This window comes from Rhinolophus sinicus, chromosome 1 (genome assembly GCF_057876585.1).
Source record: "Rhinolophus sinicus isolate RSI-liver-muscle chromosome 1, RSI-T2T, whole genome shotgun sequence".
NCBI classification, from domain to species: Eukaryota; Metazoa; Chordata; class Mammalia; order Chiroptera; family Rhinolophidae; genus Rhinolophus; species Rhinolophus sinicus.
In genome coordinates, this window is record NC_142501.1 from 120,354,646 (window position 1) to 120,376,030 (window position 21,385).

A 21,385-nucleotide genomic window follows, 5' to 3' on the forward strand; every position below is an offset into this window, starting at 1 on the left:
TGTGCTTGGCCTATTCATCTCCTCCCCACCCCACCCTGGCAAGTACGGTTCTTTTACAGTCTCCATAGTTTTGCCTTTTCCAAAATGTCATATAGTTGGAATCATACACTATGTAACCTTTCCAAATTGGCTTCTTTCACTTAGTCATATGCATTTAAGCTCCCCCCCATGTCTTTCCATGGATTGATAGCTCATTTATTTGTAGAACTGAATAATATTCCATTGTTGAAATTACCAAGGTTTATTTAATCACTCACCTACTGAAGAACATCTGGTTGCTTCCAAGTTTTGCCAATTATGATGACAATTTCTATACATATCCATGTGCAGGCTTTTGTGTGGATATAAGTTTTTGACTCCTTTAGGTGAATACCAAGGAATGTAATTTCTGAATCATATGGTAATAGTATGTTTCGTTTTGTGTGAAACCACCAAACTGTCGCTTAGTTGCCATCTGTATATATTCTTTGGTGAGGTGTCTGTTCAAAACTTTGGACTATTTCTTAATCAGGTTATTTGATTTCTTATTGTTGAATTTTAAGAATTCTTTCTATATTTTGGTTAACAGTCCTTCTTAGCTGTGAGTGTTTTATGTAAGTTTCAGAGGAAGGTGTATCCTGCTGCTGTTGGACAAAGTAGTCTATAGATATCCATCATATGCAGTTGATTAGTGATGTTGTTGAGTTCAACTATGACCCTACTGATCTTTGCCTGCTGTATATGTCTTTCTGACAGAGGGGTGTTGAAGTCTCTGACTATGAGAGTGAATTCATTTATTTCTCTTTGCCATCACATACTTGGCCTCACATACTTTGACACTGTTGTTAGGCTCACATACATTAAGGATTGTTATACGTTAAGGATTGTTCTTGGATGATTGTCCTCTTTATCATTTTGTAATACCCTTTATACCCAATAACGTTTTTTGTTTTAGTGTGTTTTGTCTGAAACAAAACTAATTTTCATTCATAATATGTGACTAAATTCTTGCATTAATTTGAGTCATTTATAATTTAAAATATTTTTTAATTTTTAAAATTATTTTAAAATTCTCAAAAATTTAAAGTTTTCTCATTTGTTTTGGAAGCTAGGTCAAAAACTTTTTATTAGAAGGTATTACTTATCTAGTGAGACTCAAAAACAGGTCATTAGTAATTTTTTTTAACTTAGTTGACAAATATTTATTGAGTGCTTACAATGTGTCAGACAGTTTTTTGTTTGTTTGTTTGTTTGTTTTCCAAATATGTTAGGGATGTATGAGTTTAAAAAAAAAAAAAAGAGTGTAATGGACAGTTGGATGCACAACTCCTGAAGAAGTGCTTACATCAAATTCTGTGTGTGTGTGTGTGTGTGTGTAAATTGTATCCCTGGAGATGTGCATTGTGTTTTCAAATATATTTGACTAAGAATTTCAACCCATAGCCTTCCCAACTAGCTTTTTTTCTTTTTTTTTTTTTTTTACTAAAACATAGGACCTATTTTTTACAAAGTGTGTAGTAGAAAATGATTTGTTTTAAAAACAAGTGTCAAAAGTTTTTTTTTGTTTTTTTTAAATCTTATAGTTATTTATTTTCCCTGGAGTGTTCATTTTGAAAAGAAAAATCAAGCTTGAATATCTGTTTTTCTAGGTATTTCTTTTGGATTAGCATTTTGATTTAGCAACTTGGAATTGTAAATACTGTTTTAACTGTAACTGTAAATGTTTTGGGCAGTGAGTCTCAAAATTTAGCATGCACCAGAATAAGCTGGAGAATTTTGTAAGCAGATTTCTTAGTCTTTCCCAGGGTTTTATGCAGTAGAGCTGAAGAATTTGCATTTTAAACAAATTCCCAGGTCATGCTGCTGGTTCAGGCACCATACTTAGAGAACAACTAGTTTTGAATATAAAACATAGGGAGATGGATCTGGTAAATATCATCCTGGCTTCAGTACTCACCAAGGGAAATACCACTGACAAATTATTTAATTTTAGTCATCTCATCTGTGAAGTAATTTAAAGGCTTGCTAATGTAAAGACTGATCTAAAAACCTCAGATATTTTACTTTATTTATCTCAGAAGCTAGTGTTTCTTTGGCCTAAAATCTATTTTACAAAGAATATGCTTACTTTAGTGAGCCTTTTAAAATCCTATTTTGGAATTAGAAGACACATAGATACAGCTACATGGTGTAATTTCTTAGACTTTTACATTTATCAGTTGTTATTTTTTTTAATGTGTTTCTACTTGCCTCAACAAGAGTTGTTCTCCAGTGAATGTCATACAGTATTGAAACAGGAACTGGGGGGATTCCTAATTAAAATAGCTGGCTTTCATACCTTTGTTATTGAATTTTGAACTGGTACAACCCCCAGGTGGTTGTATAAAATTTCAGAAAATGTTCATGGCTCCATTTTTATTTCATGAGACTCGGAAAGAGAAATCCAAAAGCACTGTACTAAAATTGTACGTCCCTTTTCAAAATTGAGGTGCCTTGCATTTGCAAAGGAGAATTTTGGCGTAGAAAACCTAGAATTCTTTACTGCTTTTATTTAGCAACAGATTCAGGAAACATTTATTGAGTACCAATTGAGTTTAAGCCAATTACTAGATGTTCTAGACACTATAATAAATTAGTTAAAATATGTATCTTGATGTGTTTATAATCTAGTGGAGTACATAGCGTCATATTCAGTGAATTATAATCTACCATGGAAAATGCATTTTTAAAGTTATGTATAAAATGCTATGGAATTCTTAGGTGAGGAAGTAACTTTGAATCAAAGAATTTTGAGTCTAAGAATCTAAGAAGGCTTGGATGAAAGTGTATTTGAGATATGTTGTGGAGGATAAATCCGACTAGTAAAGAGAAAAGACTAATAGCAGAGGTTATAATGGTGCCCAGAAGAAAGACCAGTATAAGGGAGACAGAGAAAAGAGAGTACATGATATATTTAAGTAATTGCATGAACAACTATAATGGATATAAATCTGGGTCTCTAAGTTAAGTAATAGATGACGGCTGAAGCCAACTATTTGTATAGAAAGTCGTTCTTCAGATCCTGATGAGTCCAGGCTTTATCCATAGAACAGTGGTGAGCAAACTATGGCCCAGGGGCCAATTCTGGTCTGATTCTTGCTTTCGTAAATATAGCTGTATTGCAACATGCCTATAACCATTCATTTAAGCAGTCCATGGAGGCTTTCATGATACAAAGACGGAGTTGAGCAGTTGTAACAGAGACTGCGTGGCCCACAAAGCCTACAATATTTACTATATGGCCTTCATAGAACACATCCTCTGACCCCCGTTATACACCCGTGCAGTATGAAATGCCAGTCTGTGGATTGTTAGTTACAAATGCATGATGAGAGGAAGAGCTGGCGCTAGAATGCAAACTAAGTCATTGTTTCCTTTATCAAGTAATTCTTGCTATGAAAAAAAAAAACATTATCAGCTGACCTGGACAGTGTGTATGGTGATTGATATATATTTTACTGAAGCCTCTTATTTACTGTCAGTCCAAAAACGTACATTTTAGTTCAAGAATCTCACTTTGAGTCAGTAAAGATGTATTAAAGATTTCTAAGCAGGATGGGAAAATCAGATGTATATTTTAGAAAGGATCAATAAGGTCAAATAATTTTTTTTTTTTTGGTCTCCTGCAATACTACAGTATGGTATAGAGGGTATGGGTGGAGTTTTGGATTCAAATAGAGCTGGTTTCAAACCTTGGGGAATCAGCTTATAAAGAGATTTGCCACTTAAGAAGGAACATTCCCTTTCCCTTAATTTATATTCTATAAATTCCACAGAAAAATTCTGGTTGTTCTGGCTTGTTGTAGAAGCCTACTCCAGCAGTTGGTGGGTTAAGAATTTTGTTTGCCATACACAGTGGAGTTGATGGGCGATATGGGGAGCCACTACACACAATAAGAACGGTTCACATAGATACTTGGGTAACATTATGGAAACCATTAGAACTGTACTACTGAACACTTTGTATTTCTGTTCCCCATGAAACTAATAAAGTTCATGACAATGTTTACTAGCTCATATCCCATCAGGTATGTTAAAACAGCCTACATTATCATAATGAATCAAGAGATGTATCGCAACCTAAAGAATAAGCCTGGAGAATTTGTCCCTCATATTTACAGGATCAAAGGTTAATTGACCTAACTCAAAATATTTTAATTTGTTCATGCAAGGGTATATTTTTCTTACTAATTTAATTAGGGTAAATACCCAGGAGGTTTTCAAATAAGGGGAAAGAAAAAGGGAAATATTTAATTGCTTAATATGTGTAATGGTAAGGCTTTAGAAACTGGTCATCCTATGAGAGCGAGGAGACTTTCTTTAAAATAGCATGGACTATAAATCAGATCTCTTATTATAATGACATTTTTTAATGACTTTCGCATCATCATCTGGGATCTTTACTTTTTCAACACTTAGGTGTGTAACACTGCTTTCTTTAAACCTTCATTCACTACTATGGGGCTTAGGATACGTTTTATTAGAAAAAGTAGATTTCTATAAAACATCCTCCTTCCTGCCCTGTATGAGAAAAGACAATTTGAAGGCTGGCAGAGAGATGCTGATATTTTATGAGTGACAGCACAGTTAAGTGTGATCATTACTGCTGCACTCATTCCAGGAGGGGCGTTGATTTCCTTTGCAGGTACATGCTTGAATAATCTCCTCCCAGACACAGGCAAGTGTTTGTGTAATTCTTCATTTTTCCATTAGGAATCGTACACACATCATGTGCCCCGAGCTAAAGCATATAAAATATACTGCTACACTGGTCACTGTATTCATAGTGCGATATAAACACACAAATTCACTTTTCTTTTTTGAAGTTTTCAGATTGATCTCCTGCCATGTTTCTCGTTTTGCTTTTCCTTGCAGGTGAGGGGATATTTCAGGAATATCTAACTGTAAAGAATTGTTTCAATAATTTATATTTATCCTTGCAACTAAATTTTTCTGAATTATAATGGATTAGGAAAGTTAAAAATTGCTTTTTTTTTTTTTTTTTTCATTGTGTAATTTCTGGGAAACTAATACAGGGACCTCTGGTTTAACCATCAAATAGATGCTTGTATCATTGCCAGAATTGTGACTTTTAGCCCCTTAATTCCTCCATGGTCTTCAGATCTATTAGCTTTGTTCTGTCTTATTGTTGTTGTTTTTTTTTCCATAGCCTAGGACACATTATCAACTTTTCATGTATAATTTTATCAGAAATCCACCGTTCTCTCACTCCATTTATCTTTTTATTTCCACATGTGCACTACTAATTATAAAATCATTATTTATTTATATATTTACTTATTTATTTAATGTATGAACCATGCACTGTATAGAAAATAAAACATACATGGCCTCTAAATACAGATACTAATATTTGGGGATATTTCATCCAATTTTTGCTTGTATATATGCAGTTACATAATATGTATGCATAACAACTGTCTCACACACACACACACACACACACACACACACTATTAAACGTGTGGCATAGTGCATGGTATGTAGTAGACAGTAAGTGTTACATTCCTTATGTGTGGTACACATGTTTTCTGCCATTCGCTGGTAGGCCTTTTGATCATCACACTGGTATCTTTGGTAAACAGAAATCTTTAATTTGAATACAGTCCCATTTTTCAATATTTCCCCTTCTGGTTAGTGATTTTTATATTTTGTTTAAAAAAAATCTTTCTCATTCCACATTATAAAGATATTGTTATATTATCTTAGACAAGCTTCATTGTTTCACCTTCTACATTCCTATACAATCTACCTGGAATTTATTAGTTTTGAATGCTGTGAAATAGAGGTGAATTTTTCTCATTTCCCCACGGGGTTACCTAATTTATTCAGTCCACAATGAAAAGATTGTCCTTTCCTTCATTGCTCTGAAGAGCCAAACTTTTCATAAGTCACATGTACAAATATATATGGATTTGTTTCAGGACTATTTCATCCGTTTCTCTGGCCCATTTGTCTGTCTAGACTCCAGTACCACTCTGTCTTGATTATTCCACCTTTATAATGAATCTTGATGTCTGACAGACTAGATTCTCCAACTGGATTCTCCTTTACAACAAAATTGGCTATTCTTAACCATTGAGATTTCTATATAAAGCTTAAAATTAGTTTGTCAATTTCTGGGAAAAATCTATTCCAATTGTGCTGGATCTCAGTGAATCTAAAAATCACCGAATCATTCGTATACTCATCTATGTTCTGTATCTTTGGGATCCAGGGTATTAAACACAAGAAACAAAGCTGGAAGTGCTTACTCACTGAGACACAATTCAGACAAATTAATATAGTAATCCCTCCTCTTAACAGAGGGTATGAATTAAGATCATTTTTGTTTGCAGGACACTAAAGTCTTTATCCCATTAGCAGCAATTAATGACATAAACAACCACAAATCACAACTTCTCTTTGTTAAATATGTAAGATACGTCTGGTACTGTGTTAGATATTCTACTTCTACTGAAACTGATATGTTCAGAGAGATAAAATCACCTGCTTAAAGTTGCCCACCCAGTAAATGGTGAGACCAGAGGCCAAATCCTGTGTGTCTTTTGCTCACAGTCATATTCCCAGCACCTTGAACAGGCAACACGAGGATTGACGGATAAATATGTGCTGATTGACCTGAAATCTATGTAACCTTGCTAACAATTGTCACCCCAATAAACATTAATTAAAAAAAAAGTCTTTCTCTCCATCTATGTGCTATTAGTGATTCATATTTCTTTGCTGAAAAATTATAAAACTTTCAAAATAAAAACGATTTTAATAAGTAGCAAGTTTAAACTCTGTATAATCGAGCATGGCATTTAGGTAAAAAAGTGGTAAGAAATCTAATTAATCAAACAAAGAGTACCAAAATGCCCAAATTGTGAGGAATCACTTACTGATTTAACAATTCAACAAGCTGTGTGTTACCTAGCATGTCTTTAATCTTCTATTTTCTCTTTTTTGAATTGATAATTAAAGTGGGCCCCATAAACTCTGTCTTGTATGGCAAGATTACTTGATATTTAATTGTGTCTATCATTATTTTTCCTCTTCTATTTGCAACTAGGAAAGAACAGATGCACATTAAAAATTATCTACCAGCTTATTAAAATATGTTTATGTAACACTGACCTAAATTAATAGACAAAGAATAAATTTGAAACTGAAAGCCTTTTAGACCTACTATGAGTAGAATCCCAGACCTGTTTCCTTTCTGTTTTTTATGCTTTAATGATTTACATATTTTTCTTCTTTTTATGCCTCTTCTAAAGCTGTTCAGTACTTCAGGGTCTCATACCACCCACATGAAAATAAACTCTACAAAGGTAATCAGGGTATCGGCAGTATCATTGTAAAATTAACATCAACCAAGTCATTACAGACTACGCCCGGTAACTTCAGCCTTTATCATAATATGTACACATTGTACCAATTGATACATAGATTCAGAATCAAAATAGAAGAATTATTTCTGCTGAAGGTGATGAGTCATTATGTTACAGAACACTGTTATACTTTCAGGAAAAATAATAGACTGATAAAATATGACCAATGACAAAACTATCTTATATTTTGATGTTCTGTTTTGATGATTTTCTTTTTTATCTTATGAATACATCATACTTTCCCCAGAAATACCACAGATGGCTGGTACTTATATGCTGATAGCTCAAATGGAAAATTTGGTGACATTGCTGACATCTTCACTCCTGTTATTTCACGGACGGGACCAAAATGTACCCTAGTGTTCTGGACTCATATGAACGGGGCCACAGTTGGTGCCCTACAGGTACTGCTTAGAACATTGCGTTTTCTGAATGTGCTCTATAAAAATTCATAATGTATAATTCAGTGTTATTAAAACATAGTTTGCTAATAAAATGGACAATTATCAACACTTCACTAGTTTCAAAATACCAAGATTAGAAAAAATCTTTTGCAGAATTGGACCTGAGTGGCTAGAAGGATTTTTTTATGATTATTGTCTTTATTCTGAGGTTACAGCTCTGTGTTATATGGTTTTATACTTGAAATATTTCATGTAGGTTTCAGTATCAATGTTCTGAGAGTAGCATAATCAAATGACTATACACACGTTGGTGACATTGAATGTGCATTCTTACTGCTGTTTTTTGATGCTAGTGGTGCTACATTCTCCAGTAATCTTTTTCAAATTGCTTTTTTTGTAAAAATAAATAAATAAATACATTGTTTTGAACTCACAAAAATGTCAGAGAATCTCACAGACAACTTCAACATACCCTGCACTCAGAGATCCTATTTTTTGCCCATTATCCCAGTAGCATCTTTTACACGGAAAATTCAGTTCAATACAAAATCACATATACCACCCAGTTGTTATTTCTTCCTAGTGTCTTTCAAACTAGAACGATTCCTTAATCTTCCCTTGGCTTCTATGATATTGATATTTTAAAAGATTGTAATTCAACTGTTTTATAGACTGTCTCTCAATTTGGATTTGTTCAATGTCAAGCTTTTATTTTTTTCTGTAATATCACCAATATTGCATCCCATTGACATGATGTTAATTGGTCTCAATACTTTTGTTCCCTTTGTTATCAATAAATTTTGGGGAAGAAACATTTTGAAAGTATGTAAAATCCTGATATCAACTCAATTTTACCCACTAGTTTTTGCATCCTGTAGTATTTTTTTGCTGGAGTTAATTTTACTATGATGATTACCTACTTGTGATTTTCTAACTCCATAATTCTGTCCACATTTGTAGGTTGTTTTTCTATTGTAAAAATACCCCCAAATTTTCTCTCCATTTATTGATCCATTTTATCCATTTATTATTGATCTATATCAGTGTGGATTCATTGGTTCCTATTATATTCAATTTATCATCTCTCATTTTTATTATTTTTTGGTTTTGTTGTTCCACATATGGTCAGAGGAGACCCTTTAAGCTGATTTCTATGTTTCTTTGATAAGCCCATTAGTCTTTGAGAATTTCCATTCTTTTCTAGCCAAAAAATGTTTTAGACTCATCTTATTTTTATTCTGTTCCATTCTTGGCGTTAATTATTTCTCCATGGGGTCCTGGTTTTTTTGTTGTTTGTTTGTTTTAGAAGACCAAGTTATACAGACAAAACAGAGAGAGGTCCTAGAATATGAATGTACATCCTTAGATCCTGTCTTCCCATATTGGAAATACCTTATATAATATATAAGGTTTGTAAGCATTATGTAAAGATAACTCATTTACATAGAAAAAGCCACCTCAGTTGTAAAGCATCTCCATTTATACTCAGTTTCAAAGCTTATATAACATTTTCTAGGAAGTCATGTCTGTAAAATAAATCCCAAAATTTCAGAATTCTTACCATGAGCAGTATTAGACCAGGGATATCTCCCTAAAAGCTTCCACATAGATAAGGACTCTTGTCTAATCAAATACCATTAATTTATTTACAAAGAAGTCTATGTTCAGCATATTTGCAAGGAGATTACACTTGGGTTACCTGCTTTGTTTTTTCCCCAGTATATAGAGAGAAATACAATGTAGGCCAGCTGCTTAACTACTTATTTTCCAGTAGCTTGATTATAATTTTAATATTAGGTGCTTTTTTCCCTCCCATTTGATTACTGTCTTTTAAATAAATTTTTAAATTAAATTTATTGGGGTCACTTTGGTTGGTAAAATTAAATTGGTTTCAAGTGTACAATTCTATAACACATTAGCTATGTATTAGCATTGTGTGTTTACCAGCAGTCAGTTCTACTTCCATCACCATATATTTGACCCCCTTTACCCTCTTCTATCTTCTCTCCCTCCTTACCCTATGGTAACCACTAAATTGTTGCCTGTGTCTAGAGTTTTTGCTGGTCTATTAGTCTTGTTCATTTGTTGGTTTCAGATTTACATTCCACATGTGAGTGAAATCATGTTCTTGACTTTTTCTGTCTGACTTACTTCACTTAGCGTAATAGTCTCTAGATCTATCCATGTTGTCGCAAATGGCAGTATTTCATATTTTTTATGGCTGAGTAATATTCCATTGTACCACATCTTTTTTTATACAATTATCTCCTGGTCATGTTAAATTTTCATATAAACATATCTCAAATATTTTTTTTCAAATTTTCATATAAGCATATTATTTCAAAAATGCTGTTTTTTTAATGGAAACATGTTAAATTTGTAGATCAGTTTGAGAAGAATTTTCTTTATTGTAGATGAGACTCCTTACCCAAAATAATTTAAAAGTAAACTTGTTTGTATATATTTATATGTTTATGTTTAGTAATCTAAAAGCATTCAAACAGTCTTATGGATTGAAGTTATAATTTATCCTTTGTTTTACATTGACTTTTTTTTTCAACTAAAGTTTATTGGGGTGACAATTGTTAGTAAAATTACATAGAACTGGTGTACAGTTCTGTAATACATCATCATACATCATCTATATCTCACATTGTATGTTCACCACCCAGAGTCAGTTTGCCTTCCATCCCCATATATTTGACCCTGTTTACCCTCTTACATTGACTTTTAAAAAATATTTTTAAGCAAAACAATCAATACAACTTACTGCAGGATTTTCATCAGAAAAATGAGAATTATTTATCTAGAATATTTTATAGTTGAGATTAATTATCTGAAATATACTTTCATTTTTTAGATAAGATTTTGTATTAGATGAAAAATTATAAAACAATATTAAAATTTTATAAGTAATTAATTATCAAATATTAATAATTAAAATAGTCATCCTTACTTTTGAGCATGGGTAAATAAAATAACACTGAACATTGCATTATCATGTTGCATGAACATATTTTTCCATAGTGATCTATATAGAGAGTGACATTCATACAAAGATCTACTTCCCATATGTATTTTTTAGGTACCTGTCAAAAATGGTTCATATTTTTTAAGAAATTGTATTTTATTTACTTTGATAACATGCTGATTTAACTTGGATTTTATAGACCAAGAATTTGGTGATATTTTTGCTAGCCATATATTACTTAGAAACTCAAGACTAGAAACTCTACTACTATAAAAGAAGCCATTTGAATTTAATTTAAAAAATAGAGAATGAAACTATTGAAAGTTACCTTTACTTTCAAAAGTCAAAACCATCATGAACCCTTCACCTTAATAATTCTTTGGTTGTACACATTGTATTTTTAAAATGCATTATTGTGAAACAATTAAATAAACCTTCTAAGTCAGTTTAGTTTAAAATGTGAAGTTGTTCTGCTTTTCCTGATTCTCTCCCGTTGCTCTCTTGATGGCTCATTTTGTATCATTCTAAAAGAAGAGCCATGATCGTTTGTCTGCTGAGACTAATCTGAACTTTCCCTTAGAATGAGGATACAGTACTGATGAGGATCTGTAGTTTTAAGGCTGTGGGTAGGGAAATCTTACTGGCACAGCATGAGGGGTGCCTGCTCATGTCACCCACGTGGGCTGTTCACATCGAATGGGCTCCCACTGTAACATGACTGCCACCACTGAACCCAAGAGGATGAGGAAGGTCATTCTCAAGAGTGTTTTAGTATGTAATCCATGCTTTTCATGGGACTACATGGATGTTATTTCATATATAAAATTCCAGTCGTCACTGCTGTCAGCTTTCAGAAATGCTAATGTAGTTAGAGTTCTTAATTAAATGGTGCCCAGATACTTTCAGACTTGACTGACAGATCTTCATGCTCACTTTTATTACACAAAGCTTGTGAAATACCCTGGGGACAGAGTGCTGTATAGAAAACAAAGACATCTAATAAAAAAATGCCTCAGCTTTTCTCTCAGGGACTTCATGTTGATATTAAAATTTAAAAAAAAATTGGGAAAATTCTGGGAAAATCCCGTATGTTTAAAATTTGTCAAGACAAAATATTTCAGCACTTCTTACTTGATTTATCTCTGCAGGTACTCAGCAAGAAAGGCAATGTTACTTCTAAATTGTGGGCTCAAAGTGGACAGCAAGGTGCACAGTGGAAAAAAATAGAAGTGTTTTTAGGCATTCATTCACATATACAGGTTTGTAATCCAAATAGTTGAGTGATGAAGTTTTGTTGATTTTTTCTTTAATCATAATTTATTTCTTTCACTCATAATCTTCCATTTGTGATGTGTTTGTTTGTATACATATAACATTTTCCATAAGGAATTTACAGTTTCAGAATGTGCTAATTTCTTCCAATTAGACAACCATACTTTTAGGAACATTTAATTTTAATGACAACTGTCCTTCATTCTGTAATTGCCGAGCCTCCCATATGTAAAGAACACCTCCGTCTACTTTATGAATATATTCTCAGAGACTGTAATTACATTATTTCAAATGTGATTTAAAAGACTATTGAAAGCACATTATATTGTGGAGCCTTATTAGAGTTAAGAGATTTAGTTATTTCTAAAATATTTTGGGAAGGCACAAAATTGTGTGATGTATTTGTCTTCATGTAGATTATAAGAATATTAGGATAAGATATATATGTATATATATATATATATATATATATATATAAAATATTATATATAATATATATATGTATATAAATGAGTAGTACAGAGATTAAAATATTTGAACTAAAAATAATGATGTGCCAAGATATTTAGTATGAATTTTAATTTTCATGAATTTTCAAGAATACAAGAGCTCCGTGGATGTGTGTGTGGTTTATAAATTTTTTAAAATTTAATAGTTTCTCTCTTTTTGGGGGGGAGCAAAGAGGGGGTTTTCTTGGAAGATGAGGCAGATTTCTATTAAGATTTATTAAGATTTGGATAAGCACAGTGAGAATACCAAGCCATTTTGTTGGAGAATATTTTTTCTTAGTCTAAATTGCACAGGGCTTAATTCCATGAATTTAGAATCACTTCTTTCTAAATAGAAGATATACTATATTTGCTAATTATTGAATTTCCAGTCCTCTGTGTATACAGCAGAAGTAACCAATTCTGCTGTGAATATTCAGTAAGTATATCTACATGATTGTGCTATGTCTCATAGATACCTCCTATCTCATAGATAGGCTCCTCTCAGCAATCACATACTTAGCACTTATGAAGTGCTAACTACTGTTCTGTGAATTTAAACTATTTACTCCTTTAATTTTCATAGTAACTGTATGAGGTACATACTATTATTATCTATACTTAATAGATTAGAATATAGAAATAGAAGTTTGGTAATCTGCCCTAGTCATGTAATCACAAAATGGCAGACAGACTTGAAACGCAGGCAGATTATCTATGAGTCCATAACCCAACTGCTGTGCTATATTGCTTTCCAACTTTTACAAAAGAATTGACCCTGCTTTTGTTCTCCTTGGGGGGGGGGGGGGATTTTATATATATATATGTATATATATATATATATGGATACACACACATATATATAATATATTTAATCACATTTAATATTAAAGTCTATGGAATATGTGGTTTCTTATACACAGAGCATTGCATCACGTATTTAAATGTTTAGATATATCCAGGTAGTAGAATACCTTTTTGAATTTGTGTATCGATGTTTTTCTTGGGCTTTTTACCTTATAAAAACATTGTAGTCATTATTCTTTCCAGTTTTACCTCTTTTTAATTACTTCTAAGCTCTTAAAATGTCATCCAAATTTATTATTTTTTTTGCACATCTTCTGTGAAGAACAATTGATCCCTTTTATGTAAATTCAATATGTGAATTTACATACAAATTGTGTTTTTATTTTTATTTTTCAATAATGTGAGAGGCATGATTTTTAATTATTCTATCCTATCATCTTAAATGGAAAACACTTAGGTTTTCAAACAATAGTGTAAAGGTGTAACATCTAAGGAAAACTATTTCTTTCAAGAAAAATATTTTTTTAGATTTGGTCAAAAGGTGTTTGAGAGTTTGATAACAATAAATATTTTGTATAAAAATCACTGAGGTAACTGTATTTCTTAACTGATTTCTAATTGTTCTAAATTTATCTTAAAATATATGAGTATTTCTTATGTTAACACACAAATACATATTTGGCCTACAGAGAAACTCTGAATTAATTTCACTTAGAAATTTGAAACTAAACAATATGTAACTTTTTGCGTTCTATGAGACCAGTGTTCATTATTATTCCAAGCAGTGGTAATACTACAAACTTTATAGATGGACCTTCTGAAAACTTCAGTGAATCCTGTTATTATTTTTCATTGCTTCTAATTCTCTTGGAGTCCGCCTAGGTGGGATCTCACTGTCAAAGGTGAGAGTGCATGAGAATTGTGTTCATCACATATATTGATCAAAGGCAAATCAGTATCATTTCAGTTCCAAAGACGTGGTCAATTCAAAAACCTCATGGTGTTGAGTTTAATAACTTTTCACTTTCAAGTAATTGGTGTGGACAGATCTGAGGAATGGCCAGAAGTGGGCAACATAGAGTGAAGGATGTGTTTGCATCTTCTTTCTCTTGGTAGATTCTGTCCCCTGGTTGGTCTCCTGTTTCCATGTGTGATGAAGCTCTAAGAAACACTCAGGTCTTGTTTTGGATCTGATTGCTGCAGAGGCAGGTGACTCCTGCCTGCTCTGTAGGCCACCAATCCTAAAACTCTAGACAAGAGTCAGTGGGGTCACCACTCCCACATTCTTAGGTGTTGAGGATGGGGCAGATCCTAGATGACCCTCAAACTTCTTGGGGTCAGTTTCATTGTGGGGTATTTTCATCAGATTCAAATCTAATGTCCTATAGGTAGTGGTTGCTCCAAGTTTTGCATTTTTGATGGACTGAAATTGCCTCTTTCTTCCCTCCCTCCCTCCCTGCCTTCAGATTGTCTTTAGGGCAAGACGTGGTGTCAGTTACATGGGAGATGTAGCAGTGGATGACATTTCCTTTCAAGATTGTTCTCCCCTACTCAGGCCAGACAGAAAGTGTACTGCTCAAGAATTCACGTGTGCCAACAAGCACTGCGTTGCCCAGGAAAAGCTGTGTGATTTTGTGAATGATTGCGCTGATGGTTCCGATGAGACCACCTTCCTTTGCCGTAAGTGGAAGTGTTCTGTTTCCTTACTTTTGCCTTTATATTACATAACCTTACTCTATGTGGTGTGTTAATTGTGGAAACAGTATGTATAGCTCAGGTAAGTTGATTTAACTATTTACATACATTAGTTTCTTCCTCTCCATACTTAATTTAGAACCATAATTCATTTAAAACTAGCTGATGGATTGGTGTGTGTGTGTCTGTGTATGTGTGTATGAAGTAATTGGAGATAAATTGGAAAACAGGAATCTTCAAAGAGAAACAATGGAAACAAGTGTTATTCATATGAAAGAATGTTTTGGAAAAAAGAGAAACAAAACATCCATCAAAACCAATTCATACAGAGTTAACAAGCCTCTATGTTTTGTTGCATTTCAGAGAGTTGTCATTCCTTTGTGTAAATGATGAGATGTGAGAAGTTGTTAAAAAACAAAAAAATAATACCCAAATAATACATAAAATAGACAGAGCAATCTCCTAAAGGAGATACATATCAGCTATGTAAGGCGGTTGTAGGAGATTGACTCATAATAAACAGTAACTATTAAAATATCCTTAGCTAAATGGGCCATATGTACTCATTCGGGTAAGACTGTAAAATTGTACAACACAGTCCCATTGTTGCCTCATTTCATTGCAAATGAGGTGAATACAAATTGTCAAAATGAAGATTGACAAATTATTCCACTGTACTAGTAATAATTTCTGAGTTAGTTTATTACAGTTTGGTCTTTCTTTTGCTACTAAAACCAAATCTGGATTATCAAGAACAACTTCAGTATAAGAACTCACGTTTATATAGAACTTTTAACCTTCTTGGCCCTTTTATTTACTAATGTGTAGTGATCTTTACAGGAACCCTGAGGGGTAAGTGGGTCAGATGTTATTAGTGCTTTCTATAGATGAAACCATGAACAGTAGTGTTAAGATTTTACAAAGTTCACCAAACTGGTGTTCACAGAGTTGAGTGTAGAACTCAAGTATTTTGACTTATGAACCACTACTTTGGCACCTCTGTGTAAAACTGAATCTTAAAACAACAACAACAAAAACCCACACATGTAGAAATTCTGTTTATATCATATATCTATTCCTTCAATTGTGGAGTCTTTCTTGCAATATCCATTATTATCATATGTGAGCCAAGCAAAACATTTGGTTAATCTTGAGTTCTGTATTAATTAATATTTATCTTTACCTTATGAATATTTTCTGGGGTATTTGTAGTTATTTTCTGCATCAAATTGTTTTACATTTTCTTTAGTGCCATTTTTATTTGAGTATTACACCAATTAGGTTATCAGTCAGAGCAGATATTATGCTTTTGAATGTTATTTTTAATGCTGCCAGTGTATTTCTTTTGCAAGATATAATTTTTAAAAAACTTATTAGGGTGACAATGGTTAGTAAAATTACATAGGTTTCAAGTGTACAATTCTACAATACATCATCTATATATTGCATTATGTGTTCACCACCCAGAGTCAGTACTCCTTCCATTGCCATGTATTTGACCCCCTGTATGCTCTTTTACCATGCCCCTTACCCTCCAGTAACCACTAACCTCTTGTGTCTATGAGTTTTTGCTCGTTTATTTGTCTTGTTCACTTGTTGCTTATAGTTTTATATCCCATATATGAGTGAAGTCATGTGGTTCTTAACTTTTTCTGTCTAACATGTTTTGCTTAGTACAATAATCTCAAGATCCATCCATGTTGTCGCAAATGGCAGTATTTCATCTTTTCTTAAGGCAGAATAGTATTCTATTGTATGTATGTGTATATATATATATATATATATATATATATATATATATATATATATATATATATATATATATATATATTGTGGGGAGCCATGGTTACAGGAAACTCTGAGCTTTGCAGAATGTCTCAGTTTATGCTACCTGTTTCCTCCCCCTGAGGCAATTGTCTCTTCCTGCACCTGAGGGGAGCTTGAGCTTGTAAGCTGCTGAGGAATTTGGTGGGAGCGGCCAGTTCCCAGACACAGAAGGCTGATGCCTATCAGGGCAATTGATAAGATAATTACTTGTGAGTTTCGGTGAATTTTGTATCCTCTATGTGAAAGCTAAAGAATTTACATTTGTTATGTTAATACATACTTGCACGTGCTCAAACTGCTTATATGGGTGCAGTAAAATAAACTTAGTGTCTTCAGGATCACTGAAGTTCCGCGATCGCCATCATATGTGAGAGTGTCTTTTATTCATTCCCACTCCCCCATTAGGGAACCCATCGACTCGTGACGGCTGGCCCGTCACAATATATATCTCACAACTTCTTTATCCAATCATCTATTGAAGGGCACTTTGGTTGTTTCCATGTCTTGGTCACCATAAGTAATGCTGCAGTGAACATTGGAGTACATATATCTTTATGGATAAATGTTTTCAGATTTTTGGGTAGATACCCAGGAGAGGGATTGCTGGGTCATATGGTAATTCTATTCTTAATTTTTTGAGGAAACTCCATACTGCTTTCCATAGTGGCTATACCAATTTACATTCCCACCAACAGTGTATGAGGGTTCCTTTTTCTCCACAGCCTTTCCAACATTTGTTGTTATTTGTCCTGTTGATGATAGCCATTCTAACAGGCATGAGGTGATATCTCATTGTGGTTTTGATTTGCATTTCCCTAATAGCTAGTGAAGTTGAGCACTTTTTCATCTGTATGTTGACCGTTTGTATGTCTTCTTGGGAGAAGTGTGTGTTCAGGTCCTCTGCCCATTTTTTAACTGGATTATTTTTGTTGTTGTTGTTGTTGAGCTATATGAGTTCTTTATGCATTTTGGATATTGGCCTCTTATCAGAGGTATTGTTTGCAAATATCTTCTTTCAGTCAGTTGGTTGCCTTTTTGTTTTGTTGATGGTTTCTTTTGCTGTGCAGACACTTTTTAGTTTGCTATAGCCCCATTCCTTTATTTTAGCTTTTACTTCACTTGCCTTTGAGGTCAAATTCATAAAATCCTCCTTGAACCCAAGGTCTATAATTAGTACCTAGGCTTTCTTCTATGCAATTTTTTGTTTCATGTCTTATGCTTAGGTCTTTGATCCATTTTGAGTTAATTTTGGTACACGGTGACATACAGCAGTCTAGTTTCATTCTTTTGCATGTGGCTTGCCAATTCTCCCAGCACCATTTATTGAAGAGACTGTCTTTTTTCCAATTTATGTTTTCACCTCCTTAGTATTTAAAGTATCGATTTGTTTCTGGCTGATTTTTTTCTTGAACTCTTTGTAATGTGTGTAATAGAGGTTCTAATGTGAAAATTTCTAGGAATCCTATGTCTGTGTTTGGAAAAGGAGGCTGATGTACTAAGAGGGTCAGGAGAGTATTCAAATTTCCTGTCTTGGTATTTCATATGGAAAATGAAGGTAAAACTAATCATTAGCTTTTGGAGGGAAGGTTGTACTCGAGGTGTTTTTTTGGTGAACTGTTTACCAAATCCCATTGTTTAAGTTTTAGTGGGTCTACTCATATTAATAATACATACTGGAGAAGAAAGCTGGATTAGTTCCAGGTATTAAAGAGGATGAAGAAAAAATTTTCAGCTCCTTAGAACAAATAAAGAAACTAACCAAACTCTAACTAATTTTAGAGTTTGGAAGAAACTCTAAAAGTAACCACATTTTTATATTGGTTCCCGTTAGGTGAGTGTAAGTTTTATTTGCATAGCATTGATTATTTTTATTATGAATTAAAAAAATAACTATATAATTATACTGGTCTTGAATGTTATGTTTTAATTATAGGATGGCTAAAATCTGCTATGTGAATTCTGAGTACTGTTATTTATCCTAGGTAGCTGTAGCTTTGATGCCCTAATTAGACGCCAAAGAATAGGAAGAAATAAAAAAATTTAATTACCATAGCAGCTGATTTCAGAAGTTTGGCTGACACCCAACTAAGAATTTAGACTTAAGTTCCATAATACTTGGATTTTTTTAAAAAAATAATTCTAAGTAAAGGCTGAACATGTATCACAACTCTAAGAAAATTTCTGAAATGTCATTAAGTACAAGTATGCCACATAGAAATCGCAGAAAGAATGAAAAAAAAAAAAAAGACAACTATTTTTAAAGGCATAGACTATCCCTGATGGAGAAGAAAATAATCCTTTATAAAACAAAAGTAACTGATGCTTTAATTTTTTTGTAGATCAATGTAGACTCTGAAAGCAGAATCAAGTAGAAAAATCACAATGTTATTTATTACTTCATAATATAAATACCATGTCTAAGATATATGACATAATCAAAGAAGAAAGTTATTTGTGTATCTGAGCGCTCTAAAATCTTATTTGAACATATCTTTACCATTGATGCAGAGGCTCCTTTGGAAAACAACCATGTTTTTGTTTCCCTGTACATTCTAATTAGCATATTTATTGTTGCTACACAATTAAGAGTATCTCAAGCATACTCAAAGTAATTTAATTCTGCACTGTGATTAGTGAGGGTGCTGGATATTTATTTGATCAACATAATTAGTAAGTGATCTGAACCTAATAGGCAAGTGCTACCAATCGCAGTTATCTATTCTTTTCAAGCACACACAGAGCATTTACCAAAAAAAAAAAAAAGTTATATTATTAAACATTGAGCAAATATCAATAATTTTAAACAGGTGAAAGTAATAGATTGTCCCTTTTGTATTAGGCTGGAAATCAATTATGAGACAAAAAGCTAGACACTCCCTATTGGTTAGGAGAAAGGCATTGTTAATTATTCATGCCTCCCCTGCCCCAAATCATAATAAGATTAAAAATGTTTTAAACACTAGTAATAAAAATAATGCATAGAATCCTGTGGGATTTAGCCAAGTGAATACTTAGAGAAAAATTCATACACTTAATCTTTATATTAGAAACTGGCTAATAGTGCAAATTAATGGAATAGAACACAAATTTAAGATAGAGGAGATTTGAAAAGACTGATAAAATCTTCAAAACCCTGTCAAGAATGATCAAGAGAAATAGAGAAGATAGATATATCAAATTAATTTGACGCATATTTGTTGAGGAATTATGTGTCAAGCCGTGTATGGGACACCTAGTATACGTCAGTAAATAAACAGAGAAAAATCCTACCCATCATACCCTTGAGTTAAACAAAAAATATAGTCTTTCTGGGGTTGGGGGGTGGCAGATGAGGGTAAGGGGATCAAATATATGGTGATGGAAGGAGAACTGGCTCTGGGTCGTGAACACACAATGCAATATACAGATGATGTAATACAGAATTATACACCTGAAATCTGTATATGTAATTTTACTAACAATTGTCACCCCAATAAAAAAAAATAGTCTTTCTGTTTCTACATGCACAAATACATGTGTGTGTGTGTATCTACATAAGTATATACAGAGGGTGCAAAAAATGCATGAACATTTTAAGAAATGAAAAATAATGTATTAAAATTGTAATATTCAATATATACTGATAACAAAAGATGAAAACAAGTCATGTGTATACATGTTTTTGGCACTCCCGGTATATAAATTGCAGAGTTTATTAAAAGGTGGTAAGTGCTATGCGAAAATATGGAGTAAGCTAAGGGAAATCATAAATGGAGGAAGAGCAAATTGTAGTATTAAGGAACATGATGAGGATAGGCGTGGATGAAATATATTTAAGCAAATTCTTTTAATTAATTAATTACCCCTATTTTTTAAGATACAATTAACATCCAGTGCTGTATAAGTTTAAGGTGTACAACATCATGACCTGACTTACATATATTGTGAAATGATTACCACATAAATTTAGGTGGCATCCATCATCTTATATGGATTAAAAAAAAAAAGAAAAAAAAAGAAGACAAAAAGAAAAAAAGTATCTTTCTTCTTGTAATAAGAATTCTCTTAACAACTTTTAAATGTACCATACAGTGGTATTATCTACAGTCATGTTGAACGAAACATCTCTAATACTTATTTATCTTATAAGTAGAAGTCTGTATCTTTTGCCCACTTTCATTCAATTCCCCCTCCAAAACAAATTCTTGAAGGAAATCTGGGACTTAGCCAATACTTGTTATTTTCCATTTTTATTTTTTAGTATAGTCATCCTAGTGTATGTGAAATGGAATCTCATTGTGGTTGATTTTCCTTTCCATAATGACTAATGATGTTGAGCATCTTTTCTTTTGCTTATTGGCCATTTGTGTATCTTCTTTGGAGAAATGTCTATTGAAGTTCTTTGTCCATCCCTTTATAGGATTGTCTGCTTTTTGTTGTTGAATCATAGGAAGTTATTTACATATTCTGGATATTACTGTATTTTGCTGTGTATAATGTGCTCCCATGTATAATGCACACCCACGTTTT

The 21,385-nt window shown here is 32.9% G+C and overlaps 1 protein-coding gene across 1 annotated transcript in view; it reads left to right on the plus strand.

The window, feature by feature from the left end:
* Positions 1 to 21,385, plus strand: part of MALRD1 (MAM and LDL receptor class A domain containing 1) — a 544,472-nt gene that overhangs the window by 180,481 nt on the left and 342,606 nt on the right. The window contains exons 22-24 of the mRNA XM_074324842.2: positions 7,660 to 7,816; positions 11,936 to 12,046; positions 14,821 to 15,034. Of these exons, the coding sequence (XP_074180943.2) occupies positions 7,660 to 7,816; positions 11,936 to 12,046; positions 14,821 to 15,034 (482 nt within the window). The remainder of the gene's footprint in view (positions 1 to 7,659; positions 7,817 to 11,935; positions 12,047 to 14,820; positions 15,035 to 21,385) is intronic.